The sequence below is a fragment of the Ursus americanus genome, chromosome 2 (genome assembly GCF_024610735.1).
Source record: "Ursus americanus isolate L20-20 chromosome 2, mUrsAme1.1.p, whole genome shotgun sequence".
In the NCBI taxonomy this organism is placed as follows: domain Eukaryota; kingdom Metazoa; phylum Chordata; class Mammalia; order Carnivora; family Ursidae; genus Ursus; species Ursus americanus.
This window is the reverse complement of record NC_142128.1, coordinates 4,489,192-4,511,073: the sequence shown is the minus strand read 5'-3', so window position 1 is coordinate 4,511,073 and position 21,882 is coordinate 4,489,192. Positions and strand designations below refer to the sequence as shown.

General features: G+C 43.9%; 1 protein-coding gene across 1 annotated transcript; it reads left to right on the top strand.

Moving 5' to 3' along the window:
- The first annotated feature begins 1,565 nt into the window (after positions 1 to 1,565).
- On the top strand, positions 1,566 to 21,882 carry LOC123802573 (uncharacterized). The gene is made up of 6 exons (XM_045813405.2): positions 1,566 to 1,936; positions 2,307 to 2,465; positions 3,968 to 4,026; positions 16,358 to 16,499; positions 16,797 to 16,892; positions 19,090 to 21,882. Exons 3-6 carry the CDS (start codon positions 3,970 to 3,972, stop codon positions 21,735 to 21,737), a joined length of 2,943 nt encoding a protein of 980 aa, XP_045669361.1. The 5' UTR covers positions 1,566 to 1,936; positions 2,307 to 2,465; positions 3,968 to 3,969; the 3' UTR covers positions 21,738 to 21,882.

Genomic DNA, 21,882 nt, shown 5'->3' with positions numbered 1-21,882 from the left:
GTTTTATTTACTTAAGTAATCTCTGCACCTAACATGAGGCCCGAAATTACCACCCCAAGATCAAGAGTGGCATCCTCTTCAGACTGAGCCAGGCAAAAATATCTTAAAATTGCATGTCTGCTATTTGTCATGAGGGACTTTTTCATATATTTATCGCCCACTTATATCTTGTCTTATTAATTCCCTTTCGTATCTTAAAGGAGTGACAATAGTAATGCTGATCTTTTCAATGATTTGTAAGAGCTGTTAACAAATTAAGATTATAAAGCCTTTGTTTCTCATGTATATTATAAAGATCTTTTCCTAGTTTGTCTTTAAGCTTTGTTCCAATTTTTAATCTGAAACGGAAATGTGTAACTTTCTAACATAAAACCAGTTTTCAGCTTGATGGTTTCTTAGCATGCTGCCCTGTGTTTCCTATCCATGGATTGTATATTCTAAAATTCACTTATGCTTGAAGAATTTGCTTTTAGGGATGCCTGGGCGGCTCAGTCGGTTAAGCATCTGCCTTCTGTCTGCCTCCAGCTCAGGTCATGATCCCAGAGTCCCTGAATCGAGTCCCGCATCGGACTCTTTGCTCAGGAAGGAGCCTGCTTCTCCCTCTGTCTGCTGCTTCCCCTGCTTGTGCTCTCTCTCTAACAAATAAATAAATAAAATCTTAAAAAAAAAAAAGAATTTGCTTTTAAATTTTTTAAAATCTTGAATCCAGGGTAAACTTACTCTGATGCGTGAGCTCCGTATTTAACCTTAATTGTATTTGATCGTGGTCACTGGTTGAGCTAATGATGTATTGCATATTTTACTCTCCCACCGATCCCAGAGCCCCTTCATCATTGTAGTTACAGTGTCCTCGGCCTGTGCTCTGGTCCCTCATGATCCTTTTTTATTTTTTCTTTACGGTGAAACTGTCAGAAGGATGCGCGCCTAACGGTTCAGTATAGTCATCCCTGGGAGAAGGTGCAAGATACTTCTTTTCGTTTCTGTGCGTTTTGACTTAACTTCGATTTTTGTGTATTTTGTCTTAAATTTTTATCATCCCCGCCTTTATTTCGTTTTCATTCACATCTTTTAAAAATTGCTTGGCTGGGCAATTGATTGCAAGGGCTCATTTGGTTAAAACTTTTCATCTGTATTTCCGAATCTCTGTCTTCTTCCGCGGCTTTGAGGAGGACCCTCACCGCCTGGCAGGAGAGGCCTCTGAGCTGGGGTTGGGAAGACGTGGGGGACTCGGGGTGATGTGGGAGCGTGGAGGGGGTGGCAGTGGGGTGACATGGGGCGGGGTGGGAGTGGGGTGATGTGGGGGCGCGGTGGGTTGGGAGTCAGGGTGAAGTCGGGGAGGGTTAGGGTGGGGTGGGAGTGGGGTGATACGGTGGCGGGGTGGGGTGATGTGGGGGCGAGGTGGGGTGGGAGTTGGGGTGAAATTGGGGAGGGGCAGAGTGGGGTGATGTGGGGGCGGGGCGGGGCCGGTCCGCGCAGGTCCCGCCCTGTCCATGGGCGGAGCCTCCCGCGGGGCTCGTGGAGCGCGCGGCCGGGCCGGCGTCGGGCTCAGTGCGCAGGCGCGCGTCTTTCCGCCGCGGGGCGTTCTGGGGGTCTCGGGCCTACCCCGGCGAGGGTGCAGTTGCGGTCGCGCGAGGGCGGGCGGTGGGCCGTGGAGGTTCGGGCTGTGGACCGCGCGGGCGGCCCGAGGCTGCAGCGCCGGGCCTGGGGAGAGGGGCGGCATACCCCCGCCCTCTCAGGCCGCCCCCCCCCCCGGCGGGGGCCGTGTCCACCCAAAATGGGGGCGCCTCTGGGACCCCCGAACGAACGCGCAGGAAGGGCCGCGTTTTGGGGGGAGGCCGCGCTTGCCGCGGGGTCTCCATCCTCGTAGGTGCTGAAGGGGCCCGACCGCGGCCCGGAGGACTGAGCGCCAGCTGCCACCGGCCGGGGGGTCGCCTAGGTAGGACTGGGACCGGGTGCCGCGCCTTGATTGCCGCACACCCGTCAGAGCCCGGCGCCGAGGCCCTACACCTGTGACCGAAATGTGTGTGCCCGGCTTGCCCGCGACGGTGTGAATCCCGGGGCTCCTTAGCGTTTCCCTGGGTGCGTGCACGACTGGGCGCGCGGGAGCCTCCCCGCAGAGTGCCGTCCCGCGGGGCGCGGGGCCCCCCCGCATCTGCGCTGTCCAGAGCTTGAGAGCTCTTCACCGCGGCCAGCCCGCCTTTGTCCTCGGCCCCTTGTTTGCAATCCCTGAGAGGGGCCGTGTGTTCTTCGGGAGGCGGGTCTAGGGCCCCTGATGAAGGTTCCAGCTGAAGGGAGTTTGTCCCTAGGCTCTCCTGGAACAAAGCAGCTCTACTGAGGCAAGAGAGGCCGAGCTTCAGGAACAGGAATCTCACCAGGAGGAACCCTCTGCAGAGCTTTAAAAGAGACAGAAGAAACGCAGAAAAAGAGCATACGGGGCCCGAGTCATTTCACCACGTTCAGAAGCTGTGAGTGAGAAGGGAGCTGGGGCCAAGTGGTGGCAGGGGACAGACTGTGTGAGAAATGTCACCTCGTTGGCTCTACAGCTAGGAAGCTTTTACTTTCAGCCCCTCCCCAAAGGGCACTCTTCCCTCCCTTAATTCTCCACTGATTCTTTCCAGAAGGTGGGCAGCTTTCTAATCGTGACCAGTCACCAGGTCAGGCATCTGGAGATGTGTTCTTGTGTCTTCCTGATCTGACAGGCTCAAGAGTAGTAGTTCAGGGAGGGTTTGCCAGGGTTTTCTGTTTTTGTCTCATTTGGCACAAGAGGGGACAAGAACCTGGAGGGGGAAATGACTTGTTTAGGATCAATAAGAAGCGAGTAGAAGCCAGAGTCCCTGAGTCGACACAATCATGTCAAAATAAATTTCCTCTTAAAAGATCCTTTTGAGAAACACCAATTGAATTAGAAGAAACAGTTTCTTGAAAGACTTATGTTTAGGTTACCTATCCCTTTTTCCAAACCTTTGAGGATTCGTGGATTCAAGGGGTGAATGTTATTGTTACTAAGTCAAATACACAAAATAGCCTTTAGGGTTTGTTTTCCCCTACAATATCAGGTTTTGTGTTTTGTTTTTAAAATTTATTATTTATTTTATTGTTTATTTGCCAGAAAGAGAGAGAGAGCCCGCGAGAGTGAGCGCACGTGCAAGCAGAGGGAGTGGCAGGCAGAGGAAGAAGCAGGCTCCCTGCTGAGCAAGGAGCCCGATGTGGGACTTGATCCTAGAACCCTGGGATCATGACCTTAGCCGAAGGCAGATGCTTAACTGACTGAGCCATCCAGGTGTCCCTGTTTTTAAAATTTATTTATTTAGGAAGAGACCGCTGGTGTGCCAGTGATGGGGGGAAGGGGTAGAGGGAGAGAAAGAGCAAAAACCCCAAGCAGGTTCCATGCTCAGCATAGAGCCTGTGGCGGGCTTGATCCCACGACCCTGAGATCACGACCCCAGCTAAACCCAAGAGTCGGTAGTTCAACCAACTGAGCCACTCAGGTGCCCTGCAAGATCGGTTTTAATGAAGACACTGTATTTCATATTTTGACACGCCAGTATTTGCTTAATAGTTCTGTTTTAAGGGGCGCCTGGGTGGCTCGGTTGGGCATCTGACTCTTGACTTCTGCTCAGGTCATGATCTTGGGGTCATGCACTCAGCACTGTGTCTGCTTGTCCCACTCCCTCTGCTCCGCCCCCCTCCCCACACATGCACGTTGGCACACACAAACTCTGTCTCAAATAAAATCTTTAAAAAAAAATAGTTGTTTTAAACATTTCTGTGTTAGTGGGAGGGGGACATAGTTAAAGCAGTAAGAAACATTCCAGGTTTAAGGAGTCACAGAGGGACGGATGTTCCCTTCCCTCTCTTCTCCAGGATCAGAAGTTACCTGGCTGGTGCGTAGAAGTTTGTACAGGAACCGAGGTGCTGCAGGGCCAGCCAGACCTGATTACCCTGTTGCTCTTGCCTCCTCTTATAGGTATGCCTTCCCGGCTTTTGACATTCTACCAAGAACAACAGAAAATGAACAAGTCCCACGTGAGTTGGTTCTTTTATTTTTTCCCTATTTCATTTTCCAGCAGATTTTGTGGTTTTTATAAGCGTGTTCATATCTTAAAGTCGAAATAGATACAAAGCTACTTCTGGGTAAATGAAGAGTGAGTGGTACCTGTGTGGCCTGCAGCGGTGGCCGTGAGTCATGAGACCCCTCAGTCATCAAAGCTGAGCCACACGTTTGTCTTTGAGCTTCCTGATCTACGTGGGACTTTCAGTGACCGCAGAGAGGAACCAGCCAGTTACTCCTGGGACAGAAAGACTTAGTGACTCTGGAGTCTGGAAAAAAACGTCTTTGAAGTTCTTCAGGTAGTGAAGAACCTTATGGTGACCCCCTTGTTGCCTGTAATCGCTCTTCACTGGAGGTGGCGGTCAGAGGTCTGGTTTGATTAGGGACCAAAGTGCTGTTAGACTCTGAAGAGCTTTCTGAACATCCGCTCGGATCTCGGGACAAAACCCTGAGGCTCTCTGGAGGCACGAAAGAAACGGTTGGCTTGTTCTTAGTTCCTTAAACAGTTGGACGGCAGGTTGTTCAAACTGGTCTTTGGCAAATGCTTATGCACTGTCCACTCACGTTTCTTTTATCTTGATAAAGTATATATAACAAAATTCACCATTTTAACCATTTAACCGTAAGTGTACAGTTCGGTGGCGTGAATTACATTCACAATGTTGTACAGCTGTCACCCCTACTTTCATAACTTTCTCGTCACCCCAGACAAATCTCTATAATCCTTTAGCCAGTAACTCCTGGTCCCCCCAGCCACTGGTAACCAGATCTACTGTCTGTCTCTCTGAATTTCCCTACCCTAGGTATTTTATATGGGTGGACTCACACAGTCTTTGTCCTCTTGTGCCTTCCTTCTTTCACTTATTATAACATTTTCAGGGTTCGTCTGTGTCGTAGCATAGATCAGAACTTCCTTCCTTTCAGTGTCTGAATAATCTGTTGTTGTACGGATGCATCACCTTTTGTTCATTCATGTGTTAATGGACACTTGGGATTGTTTCCATCTTTTGGTCGTTAAGAATAGTGCTGCTGTGAACACTGGGGTACAAATTTCTGCTTATCCTTTCCCATTTTAATCCACTCGATGCAACCTTGCTTCTTCCCCATTACTTACCTAAATATGTTCTGATAAAGCTTGGCAGTAATGTCTCTACAGTGGCCCCCATTGGATGTTTTCCAGACCTTACTTTACTAGAACGTTCGGCTGCCTGTGGCAGTTAACCCACTCTGACCTTCTAGAAAGGCCTCTGTCTCTGGTATTTTGTGACATCGTTCTTCTCGCTTTTTTCCTACTCTGATTTCTTTGTCTCCCTCATGGCATCTTCCTCCTGTTTTGCCCATTCTCATGGCTTATCCCCAAATTCCCATCCTTCGCTCGTTCCTCCTGTTACTCTGCCGGTCCTTTCTATTTCATACCCTCTGTGGTGATAGTACCAAGTGTTATCATAGCCTGGGCTCTTCCCTCACGTCTTGTCCTTCTCTGTGCAGGTGGCTAGAGGCACCTTTGTTTTCCACGTTCCAAAGTTAAAGTAACCATTTACAGCCTCCCCTGTCGCCCATCTAATCTTGTCCCTCCATCCGCTGTCAGATGATGGTCCATCTGCAGGACACAGTTAAAGGAAGCACTGGGAGGGGATTCATCCTAAAGCCTTCCCTCCCTCATCCTGTGTGCGTCGCAGTTTTACTACTTTTAAGATGTCAACAGTTCTTAAACCTGTTCTTCCTACTGCATTCCTTCTCCTCTTATCAGAGCTTAATTCTCTCTCCCCTGGACTGTTGGAATAGCTACTTGCTCCTTTCTCCCCCAGATTACGTCTGTCCTCCTAAGTAATTAATCGGAAATGCTATTCAGGGGCGCCTGGTGGCTTGGTTGGTTGAGCATCCAACTCTTGGTTTCAGTTCAGGTCACGATCTCATGGGTCCTGGGATCGAGCCCCATCTTGGGCTCAGTGCTCAGCAGGGAGTCTGCTTGAAGATTCTCTTCCTCTGGGGGCGCCTGGGCGGCTCAGTCGTTAAGCGTCTGCCTTCAGCTCAGGGGGTGATCCCGGCGTTCTGGGATCGAGCCCCGCATTGGGCTTCCCCGCTGGGAGCCTGCTTCTTCCTCTCCCTCCCCCACTCCCCCTGCTTGTGTTCCCTCTCTCGCTGGCTGTCTCTCTCTGTCAAATAAATAAAATCTTAAAAAAAAAGATTCTCTTCTTCTGCCCCTCACCCCTGTCGCACACGCATGCTCTCTCTGTGTCTAAAATAAATACATCCATCTTAATCTCAAATGCTGTTCAGATGATGCCATTGCGATGTGGAGAGCACTTGAGTACCTCGCAGCCACCTGTAGGGGCAAGGCTACGCTCCTTATGAAATTAAGGCTGTTGAGACTATGACCACTTCCTATTTCTCTGTTTTATTAAAACATTTTTAAAAATTGTAATACTCTTCACATTTTACTCAACTTTGGTTTATTGGTCATTTGTTCGATGTGCTGGACACTGGACCGTGTGCCACAGACTCCACTCAAAGCCATGTCGAGACCTGGTCCCTTTTTGATGGAATTTACAGTTTGGTGGAGAAAGTGACGTTTTACAAGCAAAGCTGTAATGTGATCCCAAACCTGACGTAGTTCCCTAACTGCCTGCCAGTGCATTTTGTTGACGTTCCTGCTCTGTGGGCTGACTTTGACCCCTGCTCCAATTCCTTTTCTGAGTCTCTGAGCTAAACTGGGGGTATCTCAGCCAGGAAGCCCTTCTTCTCTTTCTTTGTCCCCTCTCTAGATTAATTGCTCTTCTCCTCTGTGTTCCCACAATACCCCGTGCTGTCCCTGTCACTGTACTTTGTCGCTTGTGTGGAAATTACTTGTTTGTGTCGATAGGGCATTAGCCCTTCCAAGTCTAGATGCGTATCCTGTCCATCTTTGTACTCTCACTTCCTCACCTTGTGCCTCACTCCTAGTAGGGGCTCGACACATATTTGTGGCTGACTAGACAAACGGTAGGCTTTGTCTTATTTGGGAACCAAACTCTACTCTTACTGGGCAAACCATCCTCCCTGAGCACCCAGCAGGGCCATCGGGAGAACCGGGGTCTCCTTTCCCTTCTCTGAGTGCTGTCTCAGGTCATGCAAGGTGGAGTTTTGTTGTTGTTCTCGCTTGAAGAGTTTATTTTTTCTTAGAACAACGTTAGGTTTACAGCAAAATGGAGTGGACGATGCAGAGATTTCGCATGTACCCCCGCCCCCCCCAGCCTTCCCCATTGTCCGCATCCCCCGCCAGAGTGGTACCTTTGTTGCAGCTGATGAACCCACACCGACACAGCAGAATCACTGCGTCCGAAGTTTACGTCAGGGTTCACTCTTGGCGTTCACTCTGTGGGCTTTTGACCCACGGATACGTGTATCCGCGGTTGCAGTATCATACAGAGTACAGTGACCCTCGAACAATACAGGGATCGGGGCACCAGTTCCTCGCTCGAGAGATTTACCTGTAACTTTTGACTCCCCCAAAACTTAACTACTAATAGCCTAGTAATAACTGGAAGCCTTACAGATAATACAAACAGCCAATTAACAGGTATTTTGTATGTTATATGTTGTATGTATTATATACGGTATTCTTACAATATAAATAAGCTAAAGAAAAAATGTCACGAAGAAAATCATAAGGAAGAGAACAAATATATATGGTATTAATTTAAAAAATCTTGAGTGTAAGTGGACCCATGCAGTTTAAACCCATGTTGTTCAAGGGTCAGTGTGTTTTCACTGTGTTTAGAAATCCTCTGTGCTTTACCCACTCATCCCTCTCTTCTCCCTCCCCCTGGCAACCACAGATATTTTTATTTTCTTCATAGTTTTGCCTTTTCCAGAATGTCGCATAGTTGGGATCATATAGTATAACCTTTTTAGATAGGCTTTTTTTCACTTAGCTGACTGCATGTCTTTTCGTGGCTTGTTAGCTCATTCCGTTTCAGCGCTGAATGATGTTCCACTGTCTGGATGGACCGCAGTTTATTTACCCAGTCACCTACCGAAAGACATCTTGGTGGCTTCCAAGTATTGGCAATTGTGAGCAAAGCTGAAATAAACGTCCATGTGTAGGGTTTTGTGTGGACATAAGTTTTTCACTTTATTGAGTAAATACCAAGGGGTGTGATTGCTGGATGGTCCGGTAAGAATTTGCTTCGTTTTGTAAGAAACCATCAAACTGGCTTGCGCACTGGCCGTACTGTTTTGCATCCCCCGGCGCTGAGTGACTGTTCCTGTTGCTTCGCGTCCTGACCAGAGGTTGGTGTGATCGGTGTTCTGGATTCAGGGCTTCGTCGTAAGTGTGGAGAGGTTTTTCATTTTAATTTGCGTCTCCCTAATGACATATAATGTGGAGCACCTTTTCATATGCTTATTTGATGTCTGTATATCTCCGGTGAGGTGTCCCTTAAGGTCTTGTGTTGTTTGTTTTCTCAGTGTTGAGGGTTTTTTTTTTTTTTTTTTTTAAGTTTGTTTGTTTGTTTATTTTTAGTAATCTCTACACCATGAGATCAAGAGTCGCATGTTCTGACTGAGCCAGCCAGGCACCGCTCTTCCTGAGTTTTAAGAGTTCTTTGTATATTTTGGAAAACAGTCCTTTATCAGATATGTTTATTGCAAGTATTTTCTCTCAGTCTGTGGCTTACCTTTTCATTCTCTCGACAGTGTCTTTTCACAGGACACAAAGTTTCAATTTTAATGAAGTCCCGCCTATCAATTCTTTCTTCTGTGGGTCGTGCCTTTGGAGTTGTATATAAAAGGTCATCGCCAAACCCGAAGTTACCTACATTTTCTTCTGTGTTGTCTTCTAGGAGTTTTATGGCTTTGTGTTTTACATTTAGGTCTGTGATCCAGTCTGAGTTTATTTTTGTGAAGGATGTAAGGTCTGTATCTAGATTCACTTTTTTTGCATGTGGGTTTCTAATTATTCCAGCACCATTTGTTGGCTGTCTTTGCTCCTTTGTCAAAGATCAGCTGACTGCATTTATGGGGGTTTATTTCTGGGATCTCTGTTTTGTTCCATTGATGTGCTTGTCTGTTCTTTCACCAATAGCACCTGCCTTGATTACTGTAGGCTTATGTAAGACTTGAAGTGAGGTGGTGTCAGTCCTCCGACTTTATTCCTTGCTTCTAATATTACATTGGTCACTGTGGGTCTTTTGTCTTTATATATAAATTTTAGAATCAGTTTGTTGACATCCACAAAATAACTTGGTGGGATTTTGATTAGGATTGATGGAAACTATAGATCAAGTTGGGAGGAACTGACATGTTGACAGTATTGAGTCTTCCTGTCCACAAACATGGAATAACTCTCCGTTTATTTCATTTTTTACTTCTTTCATCAGAGATTTATAATTTTCATCGTATATATTTTGTATGTATTTTGTTAGATTTATACCTAAGTATTTCATTTTTTCTGGGTGAAATGTACATGAAATTATATGGGTTTTTAAAAAAGATTTAATTTATTAGAATGAGCGAGAGAGAGAGAGCAAGCACAGGCAGGGGCAGAGGGAGAGGAAGAAGGAGAAGCAGACTCCCCTGCTGAGCAGGGAGCCCGATGCGGGAGTCAATCCCAGGACCCCGGGATCATGACCTGAGCCGAAGGCAGACGCTTAACTGTCTGAGCCCCCCCCCTCCGTGTGCCCCTTGCAATTATGTTTTTAATTTCAAATTCTACTTGGTCATTGCTGTTACATAGGAATACAATTGCTGTATATGAACCTTGTGCCCTGGAAACTTGCTATAATCACTTAATATCTTCAGGACTTTTTTTTGATTCTTTTGGATTTTCTACATGGACCATCATGTTATCTACAAAGACAGCTTGTTTCTTCCTTCCCAGTCAGTATAGCTTTTATTTCCATTTCTTGTGTTATTGCATTAATTAAGACTTTCAGGACGATGTTGAAAAAGAATGGTGAGAGGGGACATCTTTGCCTTGTTTCTGATGTTAGTGGTAAAACTTCTAGTTCTTCACCATTAAGTATGACATTAGCTGTAAGTTTTTGTAGATATTCTTTATCAAGCTGAGGACATTTCTCTGTATTCCTAATTTATTGAGTTTTTTTTTACTTGTCAAATGTTTTTCCTGCATCTTACGGATATGATCTTGTGCTTTTCCTTCATTAGCTTGTTGATGTAACGGCTTATCTTAATTATTTAGAATGGTGACCCAGCCTTGTATATCTGGAAAAATCCTACTTGGTTGCGATGTATAATTCTTTCTACACATTGTTGCTTTCATTTTGCTAATATTTTGTTAAGGATTTTTGCTTCTGGGTTGATGAGAGATATTGGTCTGTAGTTTTCTTGGAATGTCTGTCTCATTTTGGTATTAGGGTAATGATGGCCACAGAGAATGAAATAGGAACTGTTCCCTCTGTTTCTATCTTCTAAAGGAGATTGCAGAGAAGTAGTATTTCTTCCATAAGTGCGTAGTAGGATTCACCAGTGAACCCATCTAAGCCTGGTGCTTTCTGTTTTGGAAGATTATTAATTATTGACTCAAGTTCTTTGATACAGACTTATTTAGATTGTGTGTTTCTTCTTGCATGTTTGACAGGTTGTGTCTCTGAACAGATTGGTTCCGTTCTAGGGTAACAAATTTGTGGACATAGAGTTATTCATCCCTAGGATCTGTAGTGATATGTTCCCTCTTTCATTTTACATATTAGTAATTTGTGTCCTCTCTCTCTTTTTCATAGAAAGCCTAGCAGAGGTTTATCAATTTTTTAAAAAAATCTTTTCAAAGAATCAGCTTTTGGTTTCATTGAGATTTTTTTTTCCTGTTTATTTCCATTTTGCGATTTCTTTTGAAATTTCCATTTGATTTCTACACTGATTTTTATTATTTCTTTTCTTCTATTCACTTTTAGTTTGTTGTTGTTTTTCAGATTTCCTAAGGTGAAATCTTAGGTGATTGATTTTAGTTCTGTCTTCTCTAGCATATGCACTAAATGCTGTGCTCCACTGCTCTGGTTGCATTGCATACATTTTTCATAAATTGTGTTTTAATTTTCATTTAGTACAAACTATTTTAAATTTTCTTTTGAGATTTCTTCTTTCACCCATGAGTTATTTAGAAAGCGTATTGTTTAGGGGCGCCTGGGTGGCTTAGTCGTTAAGCGTCTGCCTTCGGCTCAGGGTGTGATCCCAGAGTCCTGGGATCGAGCCCCACATCAGGCTCCTCCGCTGGAAGCCTGCTTCTCCCTCTCCCCCTGCTTGTGTTCCCTGTCTTGCTGGCTGTCTCTCTCTCTGTCAAATAAATAAATAAAATCTTAAAAAAAAAAGTGTATTGTTTAATCTTCGTGTATTTTGGAGTTTTTCAGTTATCTTTCTGTTACTGATTTATAGTTTAATTCCACTGTGGTCTAAGAGCAGAACTTGTATGATTTCTGTCTTCTTTTAGTTTATTAAGGTGTGTTTTATGGCCCAGAATGTGGTCCATATTGGCGAATGCTCCATGTGAACTTGAGAAGAATGTATTCTGCTTCTGTTGGACCAAGTAGTCTGTAGATTTCACTTCGATTCAGTCGATTGATGGTGTTGTTGAGGTCAACTCTGTCATTGATGGTCTGCCGACTGGATCTGTCGATTTCCGATAGAGTGATGTTGAAGTCTCCCAGCTGTAATAGTGGATTCGTTCTTTCTCCTTATAGTTCTGTCAGTTTTTGTCTGACATATTTGACACTTTGTTTTTGGGCACATACTTGTTAAGGATTATTATTTCTTCTTGGAGAATTGACCCTTTTATCATTATGAAAGCCTCTCGTTATCCTTGATAGCTTTTCTTACTTTGAAGTCTGCTCTGTCTGAAAATAATATAGCCCCTCCTGCTTTCTTTTGGTCAGTGTTAGCATGGTATATCTCTCTAGCCATGTACATTTGATGGGGGTTCATTCTTTAACTTTTCCCCAGTTTTTCTTTATTGTGGCATATAAAATTTACCATTTTAATTATTTTTAAGTATACAGTTTAGTGGTATTAATACATTCATAATGTTGTACAACTATTACCACCATCCGTTCCCACAACTCTTTTAATCTTGTAAAACTGAAGCTCTGTGCCCATTGAACAATAACTTTCTATTCCTCCCTTCTTCTTGTCCCTAGCATCCACCATTCTATTCTCTGTCTCTATGATACGAGTAGCTCTCCTTTTGTGGCTGGCTTATTTCTCTTAGCGTAATGGCTTAAAGGTTCATCTATGTTGTAGCATGTGTCAGAACGTCCTTCCTGTTTCTGTGGCTGAGTAATACTCTATGTATATACCACGTTTGCTGGTCTGTTCCTCTGCTGATGAGCATTTGGGTTGCTTCCACATTTTAGCTATTGTGAATAAAGCTGCTATAAATACAGGTGTACAAATATGTCCAAGACCCTGCTTTCAGTTCTTTTGGGTATATATCCAGAAGTAGAATTACTGGCTTATACGGTAATTCTGTTTTTCACTTTTTGCAGAACTGCCATGCCTTGCCATGGCGCCTGTACCATTCCACATCCCCACCAGCATTGCCCAAGGAATCCAGTTTCTCCACATCCTCTCCAGCACATGTTGTGTGTGTGTGTGTGTGTGTGTGTGTGTGTGTTATAGGTGCCATCCTAATGGGTGTGAGGTGGTATCTCATTGTGTTTTAATTTGCATTTTCCTAATGATCAGTGATGTTGTGCATGTTTTCATGTGCTTATCAGCCATTTATGTATCTTTGGAAAAATGTCTGATCAAGTATTTTGCCCATTTTTGAATTGGATGTTTGTGGTTTTTGTGTTGTTGGGGTTTTTTTAGGAGTCCTCTATATATTCTGGGAATTAATGCCTTATCAGATATATGACTTAAAAATATTTTGTCCCATTCTGTGGGTTGCATTTTACTCTGTTGATAGTGTCTTTTGATGTACAAAATTCTTAATTTTCAGAAAATCCAATTTGTCTGTTTTTTTTCTTTTGTTGCCTATACATCATATCCAAGAAATTATAGCCAGATCTAGTGTCATGAAGATTTTGCCTTATGTTTTTTTTTAAGAGTTTTAAAGTTTTAAATAGTACATTTAGGTCTTTGATCCACGCTAAGTTGATTTTTTTATGTGGTGTTAAATAGGAGTCCAGTTTCATTCTTTGCCTGTGGATGCCCAATATTCCTAGCGCCATTTATTGAAAAGACTGTTTTTTACCCATTGAATGGTCTTGGCACCCTTATAAAAAAATTATCTGGCCACATATATGAGGGTTTAATTCTGGGCTGTCTATTCCATTGGTCTGTGTGTCTATGTATACCCGTGCCACACTGTTTTGATTTCTATGGCTTTGTAGTGAGTTTTATAATCAGGGAGGGTGGGTGCTCCAGCTCTCCTTTTCCAAGATTGTTTTGGGTATTTGGGGTCCGTTTGAGATTCCATGTAAATTTTAAGATGAGTTTTTCAATGAGTTTTCCTATTTTCTACGTAAAAACATCACTGGGATTTTGGTAGGGATTGGATTGATTCTGTAGATTGCTTTGGGCGGTATTGACATCTTCACAATATTAAGTCCTCCAATCCATGAATGCAGGGTGTGTTCCCACCTAACTGTGTCCTTAATTTCTTTAAGCAGTGTTCTGTGGCTTTCCTCATACAATCTTTCACCTCCTTTGTTAATTCTTAAGTATTCTATTCTTTTGATGCTGTTGTAAATGGGATCGTTTTTATAACTTCTTTTCAAATTGTTGTTAGTGTACAGAAATGCAGCTGCTTCCTGTGTGTTGATTTGTGTCCTTCCTGCTACTTTGCTGAATTCATTTATTAGCTCTAACAGTTTTTTTGTGGCCTTTTTAGGGTTTTCTACATATAAGATCATACCATTTGCAAATAAATATAATTTTACTTCTTCTTTTCCGATTTGAATGTTACTTTTCTTTCTTTTGTTTTCTTCCTTCCCCCCACCCCCCGCATAATTGCTCTGGCTAGAATTTCCGGGACTAGATTGAATAGAAGTGGCGCAAGGGGCATCCCTGTCTTACTCCTGATCTTAGAGGAAAAACTGTCTGCTTCCACCAGTGCGATGTATGCTGTGGGTTTTTCATGTATTTTATTATGTTGAGGTGGGTTCCTACTATTCCTAGCTTCTTGATTCTTTTTATCATGAAGAATGGGTGTTGGATTTTCTTGGATGCTTCTTCCACATCGGTTGAGATGATTATGTGTTTTTTCCTTCATTCTGTTAATGTATGGTATATTGTGTTGACTGATTTTCATATTCTGAACCACCCTCACGTTCCAGGAATAAACCACACTTGGTCACGGCGTGTAGTCCTTTGGGTATGCTGCTGAATTTGGTTTGCTAGTATTGTTTTGAGGATTTTTGCGTTCATAAGGAATAACAGTCAGTAGGTCTCTTGCAATGTCTTTTTCTGGCTTTGGTATCAGGGTGATACTGGCCTCACAGAATGAGTTAGGAAGTGTTTGGTCCCCTTCAATGTTCTGGAAAAGTTTGAGAAGGATTGGTATTAGCTCCTCTTTAAATTGTTGGTAGAATGAAACAGTGAAGCAGTGAAGTCCACAGCTTGTATTCGTCAGGATAATGCTCATTACTGACCCAGTCTCCTTACTAGTGACAGTCTATTCAGATCATCTGTTTTCCTCTTGAGTTAGTCTTTTTTTTTTTTTAATATTTTAGTTATTTATTTGACAGAGAGACAGCCAGAGAGAGAGGGAATACAAGCAGGGGGAGTGGGAGAGGGAGAAGCAGGCTCCCAGCAGAGGAGCCCGATGTGGGGCTCGATCCCAGAACGCCGGGATCACGCCGTGAGCCGAAGGCAGACGCTTAACAACTAAGCCACCCAGGCACCCCCCTCTTGAGTTAGTTTTGACTGAGTTTTGTGTTTCTAGAATTTTGTCCATTTCCTCTTGCTTATCCAAACTATTGGCATACGGTTTTTCAGAGTACCATTTCATAAACGTTTGTATTTCAGCAGAACTGGTGCAAATGTCCTTATTTTCATTTCTGATTTTAGTAATTTGAGTCTTCCTTTTTCCTAAGTCCATTCAGGTAAAAGTTTGTCTGCTCTGTTTATCTCTTCAAAATCCTGGCTTTTGTTTTCATTTTCTCTGTTGCTTTTCTGTTTTGTTTATTTCTGCTCTAATCTTATAATTTCCTTCCTTCAGCTAGGCTTGGGTTTTTCTTCTTTTTCTGGTTCCTTAAGTTGTAATGTTAGGTTGTGGCTTTGAAAGCTGTAACAGTGATTGCTTTCATGTCCTTGCTGGTACCTCATTATCTTCAGTGTCATACCCGCCGCCTGCCGAGGGCCTAGCATCCGCCAGCAGAAAGGAAACAATAGGTTGTCAACATTGAAGTTTTAGCCAGAAAAAAAAAAAAGGCAAATTAAGCTTATCATTATTGTGTGGATTGGCAGGATGTATATATTATCTATTAAGAAATAAATAAATTGGAGGTGCTCAAACTTTATTCCTAGGGTGGGGGTGGACTATTTTGGAGACACTAAAGTACAGGAATAACCCCAGACTTGCTCTGTAATGTATCCTTGGACACCGTTGCAGATCTTTACCTTCTTACAGTCACACTTCTGGGTGCTTCTCATGGCTCCTCGGCCCTGCTTAGATAATGGTGGCACATTAACGAAGATCTCCTGCTAAGTGAAGCCCAACCTGACAATACAAAATAGAACCATATTTTCTATCATTATTTAATACTCCTTATAAATGACTCTAGCACAGCTCTCATGATAACCTTATTACCAGTTAAGTGTTCGTAAATCTGATTTGTCTCCTTATTGAGACTTAAGCTCCTGGGGCACCAGGGTGGCTCAGTTAGTTGAGCGTCTGACTTTTGATTTCAGCTCAGGTTATGATCTCAGGGGCATGGGATTGAGCCCCCAGTCAGGCTCTGTGCTCAGCAGGGAGTCTGCTTCCCTTCCTTGTCCTCTGCCCCCACTCACATGCGTGTGTACATGCTCTCTCTCTCAAATCTTAAAAAAAAAAAAAAAAAAAAAGATGACTTAGGCTCCTTAAAGGCAAGAAAAAGAACAGGATTGGTAGCTTACTATTCCTGGCGGGCTAGGACAGTTCAGAAACACAGTAGGACTGTTAGTTTTTTTTGTTTGAATTAATAAGTTAATATTGGGTTTTCTGGGTTTTCCCATCATATCACTTTATCCCACGAAGTAAAAATAAAAGAAGGTATCGAATAGGCAACATACATACTGTTTTACAGAAAACTCTTGAAGTAAATGTGTTAAGACTTGTTTCCCACATGTCTGTTTCATGTCACCCAGCACTGCTCTCTTTGGCTTGAACAGAAATGTCCTGGTCAGGGATCCGTGTCGTTCAGGGACGTGACTGTGGACTTTACCCGGGATGAGTGGCTACGACTGACGGGCACACAGAGGACGCTGTACCGGGACGTGATGCTGGAGAACTACAGCCACCTGGTCTCAGTGGGTGAGGGGTGTTCCCTGTGTCACGTCTCAGAGTGTGTGTTTCCTTCCTTCCTTCATCGCTGCCAGAGTCTGTGGGCCCCTGAAGGAGTGTTTAATGATACTGCATGTATATCTCATGATCTCATGGGTCAAAGATGTTCCCAACAGGCACAGAAAGGACGTTGTGTTCTTGCCTCCCTAATGAAAGGTGCAAATGAGCACCTTTATCATGTGGCTCCTGAAGCTGCACCTTCCTCGTCCTCCAGGGGCCTGATATCCAAGCAACTGTGACAAGTTCTACCCTGTATCCCACTCACAGGGTGTCACCTCAGCAAACCAGAGGTGATCTTCAGGCTGGAGCAAGGAGAAGAGCTGTGGCCATCAGAGGGCGGATTCCCAGACCAGTGTGATCAAGGTGAGTTAGTCATTGTGGAGGAAGGAAGAAGCCCACAGAAATCAGGTCTTAGATGGGTTGGTTTTGAGGTTGGTGTGTGTCTTTGTAATTCAATTTTGGGCCCAGACCTTCGGAAGTAGCTAAACAGTGAGCCAGCAGACCTCTGATCACCCGAATCACCCAGTCTGTCACTTGTAAATACCAGTGCTGCCCTTTTCTGCCCGATAGCCAGTATGGAACCCCTGCCTTCTTCGTTTCAGACCTTTGTCTTTAGTTTCTTAATCTGGTATTCATCTTCTTCCATTTTCATGGACTATTTCCTCTTTATTTTTCCCTCAGGCATTCATTCATTCATTCATTCATTGTTCTGCAGATAGTCCTACTACTTGTGCTCTTGGTGTTGGAGATACACTGGTGAGCATAACAGTGTTGCTGAGCTCTTAGAACTTACAGGCTAGCAGGAGAAGATAGATGTAAACGAAAAAATCTACTTATCAAGTGGTGACAAGACCCATGGAGAGAACACAGGCTAAAAGGAGATAGAGAGTGGGTGTGCTCTTTTAAAAGGTGGTCAGAGGATGCCTTTTTGATGAGGTCCACATTACAGCAGGTAGCAGGAGGATCCTGGGGCTTCCAGGCAGAAGGAACAGCTGGGCCATGCTCTTGCGGCAGGTGTTTGTTGGAAGTGCTCTGGGAATCGCAGGGGGCTATTGTGGCCACAGGGTTGCATCCGCGAGGGACATTGGTAGGGGTGACTTCAGAGAGGTAGCCAGAGCCCAGATGACGTCTTACAGGACAAGGTAAGGGCTTTGATTCTGCTTTAGGTGAGATGGACAACTATTAATGGATTTCCACAAAAGAATGTTTTAAAATAATTTCTGTGGCTACTGTCCAAAGAAAATCAGAGATGGGCGTGAGGGTCTTTGACAAAAGTAGAAGCAGAGACAGTGTGCAGGGCTGGCTCCCCCAGAGTACTGCCAGAGTTGCCCACTGATGTGGCAGATTCTAATTTACAGCTCACCCGGACAGTCTGAGTGCCATGGAGGGAGGTGGCATGGAGGTGAACAAAGTCAGGTTATTTATAGGATTTGAGGGTATGGTTTCAGGTATATTTTTAACACAGAAGTTTGATAACCATTGAGTAAGGACCATAATAGTTTAGGATGTGTGGACACAACAAGAATTGAAGAGTCCTGGAGAATAAGTTTATTATTTATTGGAAAGTTGAACAGTTTGTTTAAAAAGTTTTGGGGAAGGTTCTGAACTGAACAGTAAAATTACTTGCAACTTTTAGCTTCCCAGGTGAGTTTCCTGGAGTAGTAAAGTCCTGTTACGAAGACACAATACTAGTCAAGTTAACATAGATAGTGGGCTGCGTGGGTGTGGACGGTTTCAGCTCTCAGCGGAGCAGACATGCTTGCAGTGGTTCAGATGAGAAGTGATGGGGGCTTCGAGTTCCAAGCTGGTGCAGGTGAGGAGGTGGGGCTGTAGGTGTAGGGAGGAGGATTTGCCACTAAGTCGGGTGTGGCCTGTGAGAGGAGGCGGCGGCAAGGGTTTAGTCGGAGCAACATAATGGGGGTGGGAGGTGTTTACTGACATGGGAGATTGGGGAGGAGAGGTTTGGGGGAAGTTTAAAAATTAACATCTAATAATTCTAAAATCTGAAGTCCTTTATATTTTAATTCTATTCTGATAGCAAGTCCGTGCTTTATTTCTAGGCTTGTTAAATCAGTCCTTAAAAGCAGTCTTCTGCTGTATTACATTTCACCATTTCTTGACTGAAGTTCATTTGCTAGTAGGTTCTTTAAGATTTCATGAGAACAGTACTTCCCTGCATTTTTGCATATTCAGACTTCCTGGTGTTACTTCACCTGAGTACCGTTTTGTCTACATGTGACATTATTGGGATTTACTTTTAGTCTTTAAGGATTTTGAACTTCTTTCTCCACTGCTTTTAGCACTGAATTCTATTACGATTGTCTGAAATCAGCTTGATTTTTTTTTCCTCCTCTTAAAAATGACTTCCTTCGAGTTCTGGGGCTGTGACGCACAGCAGGTGAGAGCTGTGGCTCGTAGAGGCTGAGCATCTAACCACGCACGGCTCACTGGCTTAACTAAGCGCGGTGCTAGGTGTTTCCACTATCTTGGTCTTTGGTCATCAGGAAACGTGTTAACATTTTTGAAGTACACTTAATTTTTCTTATTTATGACCTTACAGACAGAAGCCGGGAAAACCAAGACAAACATTTGTGGCGAGTTTCACTCATCAACAAAAGATCACTGACTAAGAACGATCATGTTTTCAGAGAAACACCCTGTCAGGATGACTCATGTGGAAAGAGTTTGAAAAATGTTTCAGAATCAATTATTAGTGATAAAAATCATTCAAGTAAGAACTCTGATGAAATTAATGTATGTGGGAAGTTGCTCTCTGATAATAACCAAGGAAATACTCATGCTGGAAAGAAATCTGACAAACATAACCAAGCTGGGAAATCCCCAAGTCATATTGAGGACCGTACTGAGCAACAGAAAAGTCAAACTTTGGGACCACTTTTTGAAGATAATGAATGTGGAGAAACCTTCCTTAATAAGGCAGCCATCATGACACCTATGAGCGTTCAAACAGAAGAGAAATCGTGTGGCTATAAGGAACAGGGGGGAAATACCAGTGATGAGTCAGCTCTCGAAGTCCTTCAGGAAACTCATGCAAGGAAGAATCACTGTGAGGTCAATGAGAGCCTGAAGTCAACCCTCTTAAAGCATCAGAGAGTTAACGTGGAATCTAATGAAAGTGAGAATAATTTCAGCAAGAAGTCCCATGTCACTCAACCTCCTGAAACTCACACAGGAGAGAGAACCTTTGAATGTAGTCACTGCAGGAAATCTTTTTACCAAGAGTCCCTCCTGACTCAGCATCAGAAGACACACACAAGAGAGAAACCCTGTGGAAGTAATAAATCTGGAAAAACCCTTCAGAAATCACAACTCACGGACCCTCTGAGATCTCACGCAGGAGAGAAACCCAGTGAATGCGATAAAGCCCCTGTGCTGTCAGCCCTTACTGATCAGCAGAGAACACGGACAGAAGGGAGGCTTTATGCGTGTAACGAGTGCCAGAAGTCTTTTCGTTATAGCTCAGCCCTCAAAGTCCATCAGAGAATTCACACAGGAGAGAAGCCCTATCAATGCACCGAGTGTGGGAAATCCTTCTATGCAAAATCAAACTTCAATCATCATCAGAGGACTCACACAGGGGAGAAACCATACGAATGTAAGGAATGTGGGAAATCCTTCTGTGTGAAATCAAACTTAACTAAGCATCAGAAAACACACACAGGGGAGAAACCTTTCAAATGTAACGAGTGTGGGAAAACTTTCTTACAGAAGTCACAGTTTGCTGACCATCAGAGAACACACACAGGGGAGAGACCCTACGTATGTAATGAGTGTGGGAAGTCCTTCTACTATAAGTCAGCCCTGCACGTACATCAGGGGAAGCATACAGAAGAGAAACCCTATAAATGTACTGATTGTGGGAAATCCTTCTGCTATAAATCAGCCCTAATTATTCATCAGGTGTCTCACACAGGGAAGAAACCCTATGACTGTAATGAATGCGGGAAAACCTTCTGTGTGAAGTCAAACCTCACAAAACATCAGAAAATTCACACGGGTTTGAAACCTTATGAATGTAATGAGTGTGGCAAAGCCTTCTCTATGAATTCGATCCTAATAGTACATCAGAGAACCCACACGGGGGAGAAACCCTATGGATGCAATGAGTGTGAGAAGTCCTTCTATAAAAAATCAGCCCTTACTAAGCACCAGAAAACTCACACAGGGGAGAAACCACATGAGTGTAACGAATGTGGGAAGGCCTTCCATATGAAATCCACCCTGATCATACACCAGAGAACTCACACTGGAGAGAAACCCTTTAAATGTAATGAATGCGAAAAGTCATTCTACGTGAAGTCACTTCTTAATATTCATCAGAGAAATCACACGGGAAAGAAACCTCATGTATGTAGTGAATGTGGGAAAGCCTTTTCTATGAAGTCCAATCTCACTGATCATCAGAGGACACATTCAGAAGAGAAACCCTACGAATGTAGTGAATGTCAGAAGACCTTTCGCCACAAGTCAACTTTAACGGTACACCAGAGAACTCACACAGGGGAGAAACCCTATAAATGTAACGAATGTGGGAAATCCTTCTATATGAAGTCAGCCCTCAGTCAACACCAGAGAATACACACAGGGGAAAAACCTTATGAATGTAAAGAATGTGGGAAAACCTTCTTCCAGAAGTCACACCTCACTAAACATCAGCGCACACACACAGGGGAGAAACCGTATGAATGTAAGGAATGTAAAAAAACCTTCTTCCAGAAGTCACACCTCATTGAACACCAGAGAACACACACTGGGGAGAAGCCCCATGAATGTAACAAATGCGGGAAATCTTTCTGTTATAAGTCAGCCTTAACCATACATCAGAGAACTCACACAGAAGAGAAACCATATAAATGCAATGAATGTGAGAAATCTTTCTGTATGAAATCACACCTCACTGTACATCAGAGAACTCACACAGGGAAGAACCCCTTTGAATGTAAGGAATGCGGGAAGACTTTTTATGTGAAATCGAACCTCATTAATCATCAGAGGACTCACACAGGGGAGAAGCCCTATGAGTGTAAGCGATGTGGGAAATCCTTCTGTATGAAGTCGACCCTCACGGTTCATCAGCGCACACACACGGGGGAGAAGCCCTATGGATGTAACGAATGTGGGAAGTCCTTCTGCAAGAAGTCGACGCTCACGAAACATCAGGTGATTCACACAGGAGAGATACCCTAAGGTGCAGCAAACGTGGCAACCCCTCCTGTGTGAAGTCGAGTTTCATCAACACCAGGAGAACCTGTGGGAGAAGCCTTAGGACTGTAGTAATGTGGAGAGCTCCGCTTGCGGAGATTCAGTCTTTAACTGGCATCAGAAGACACAC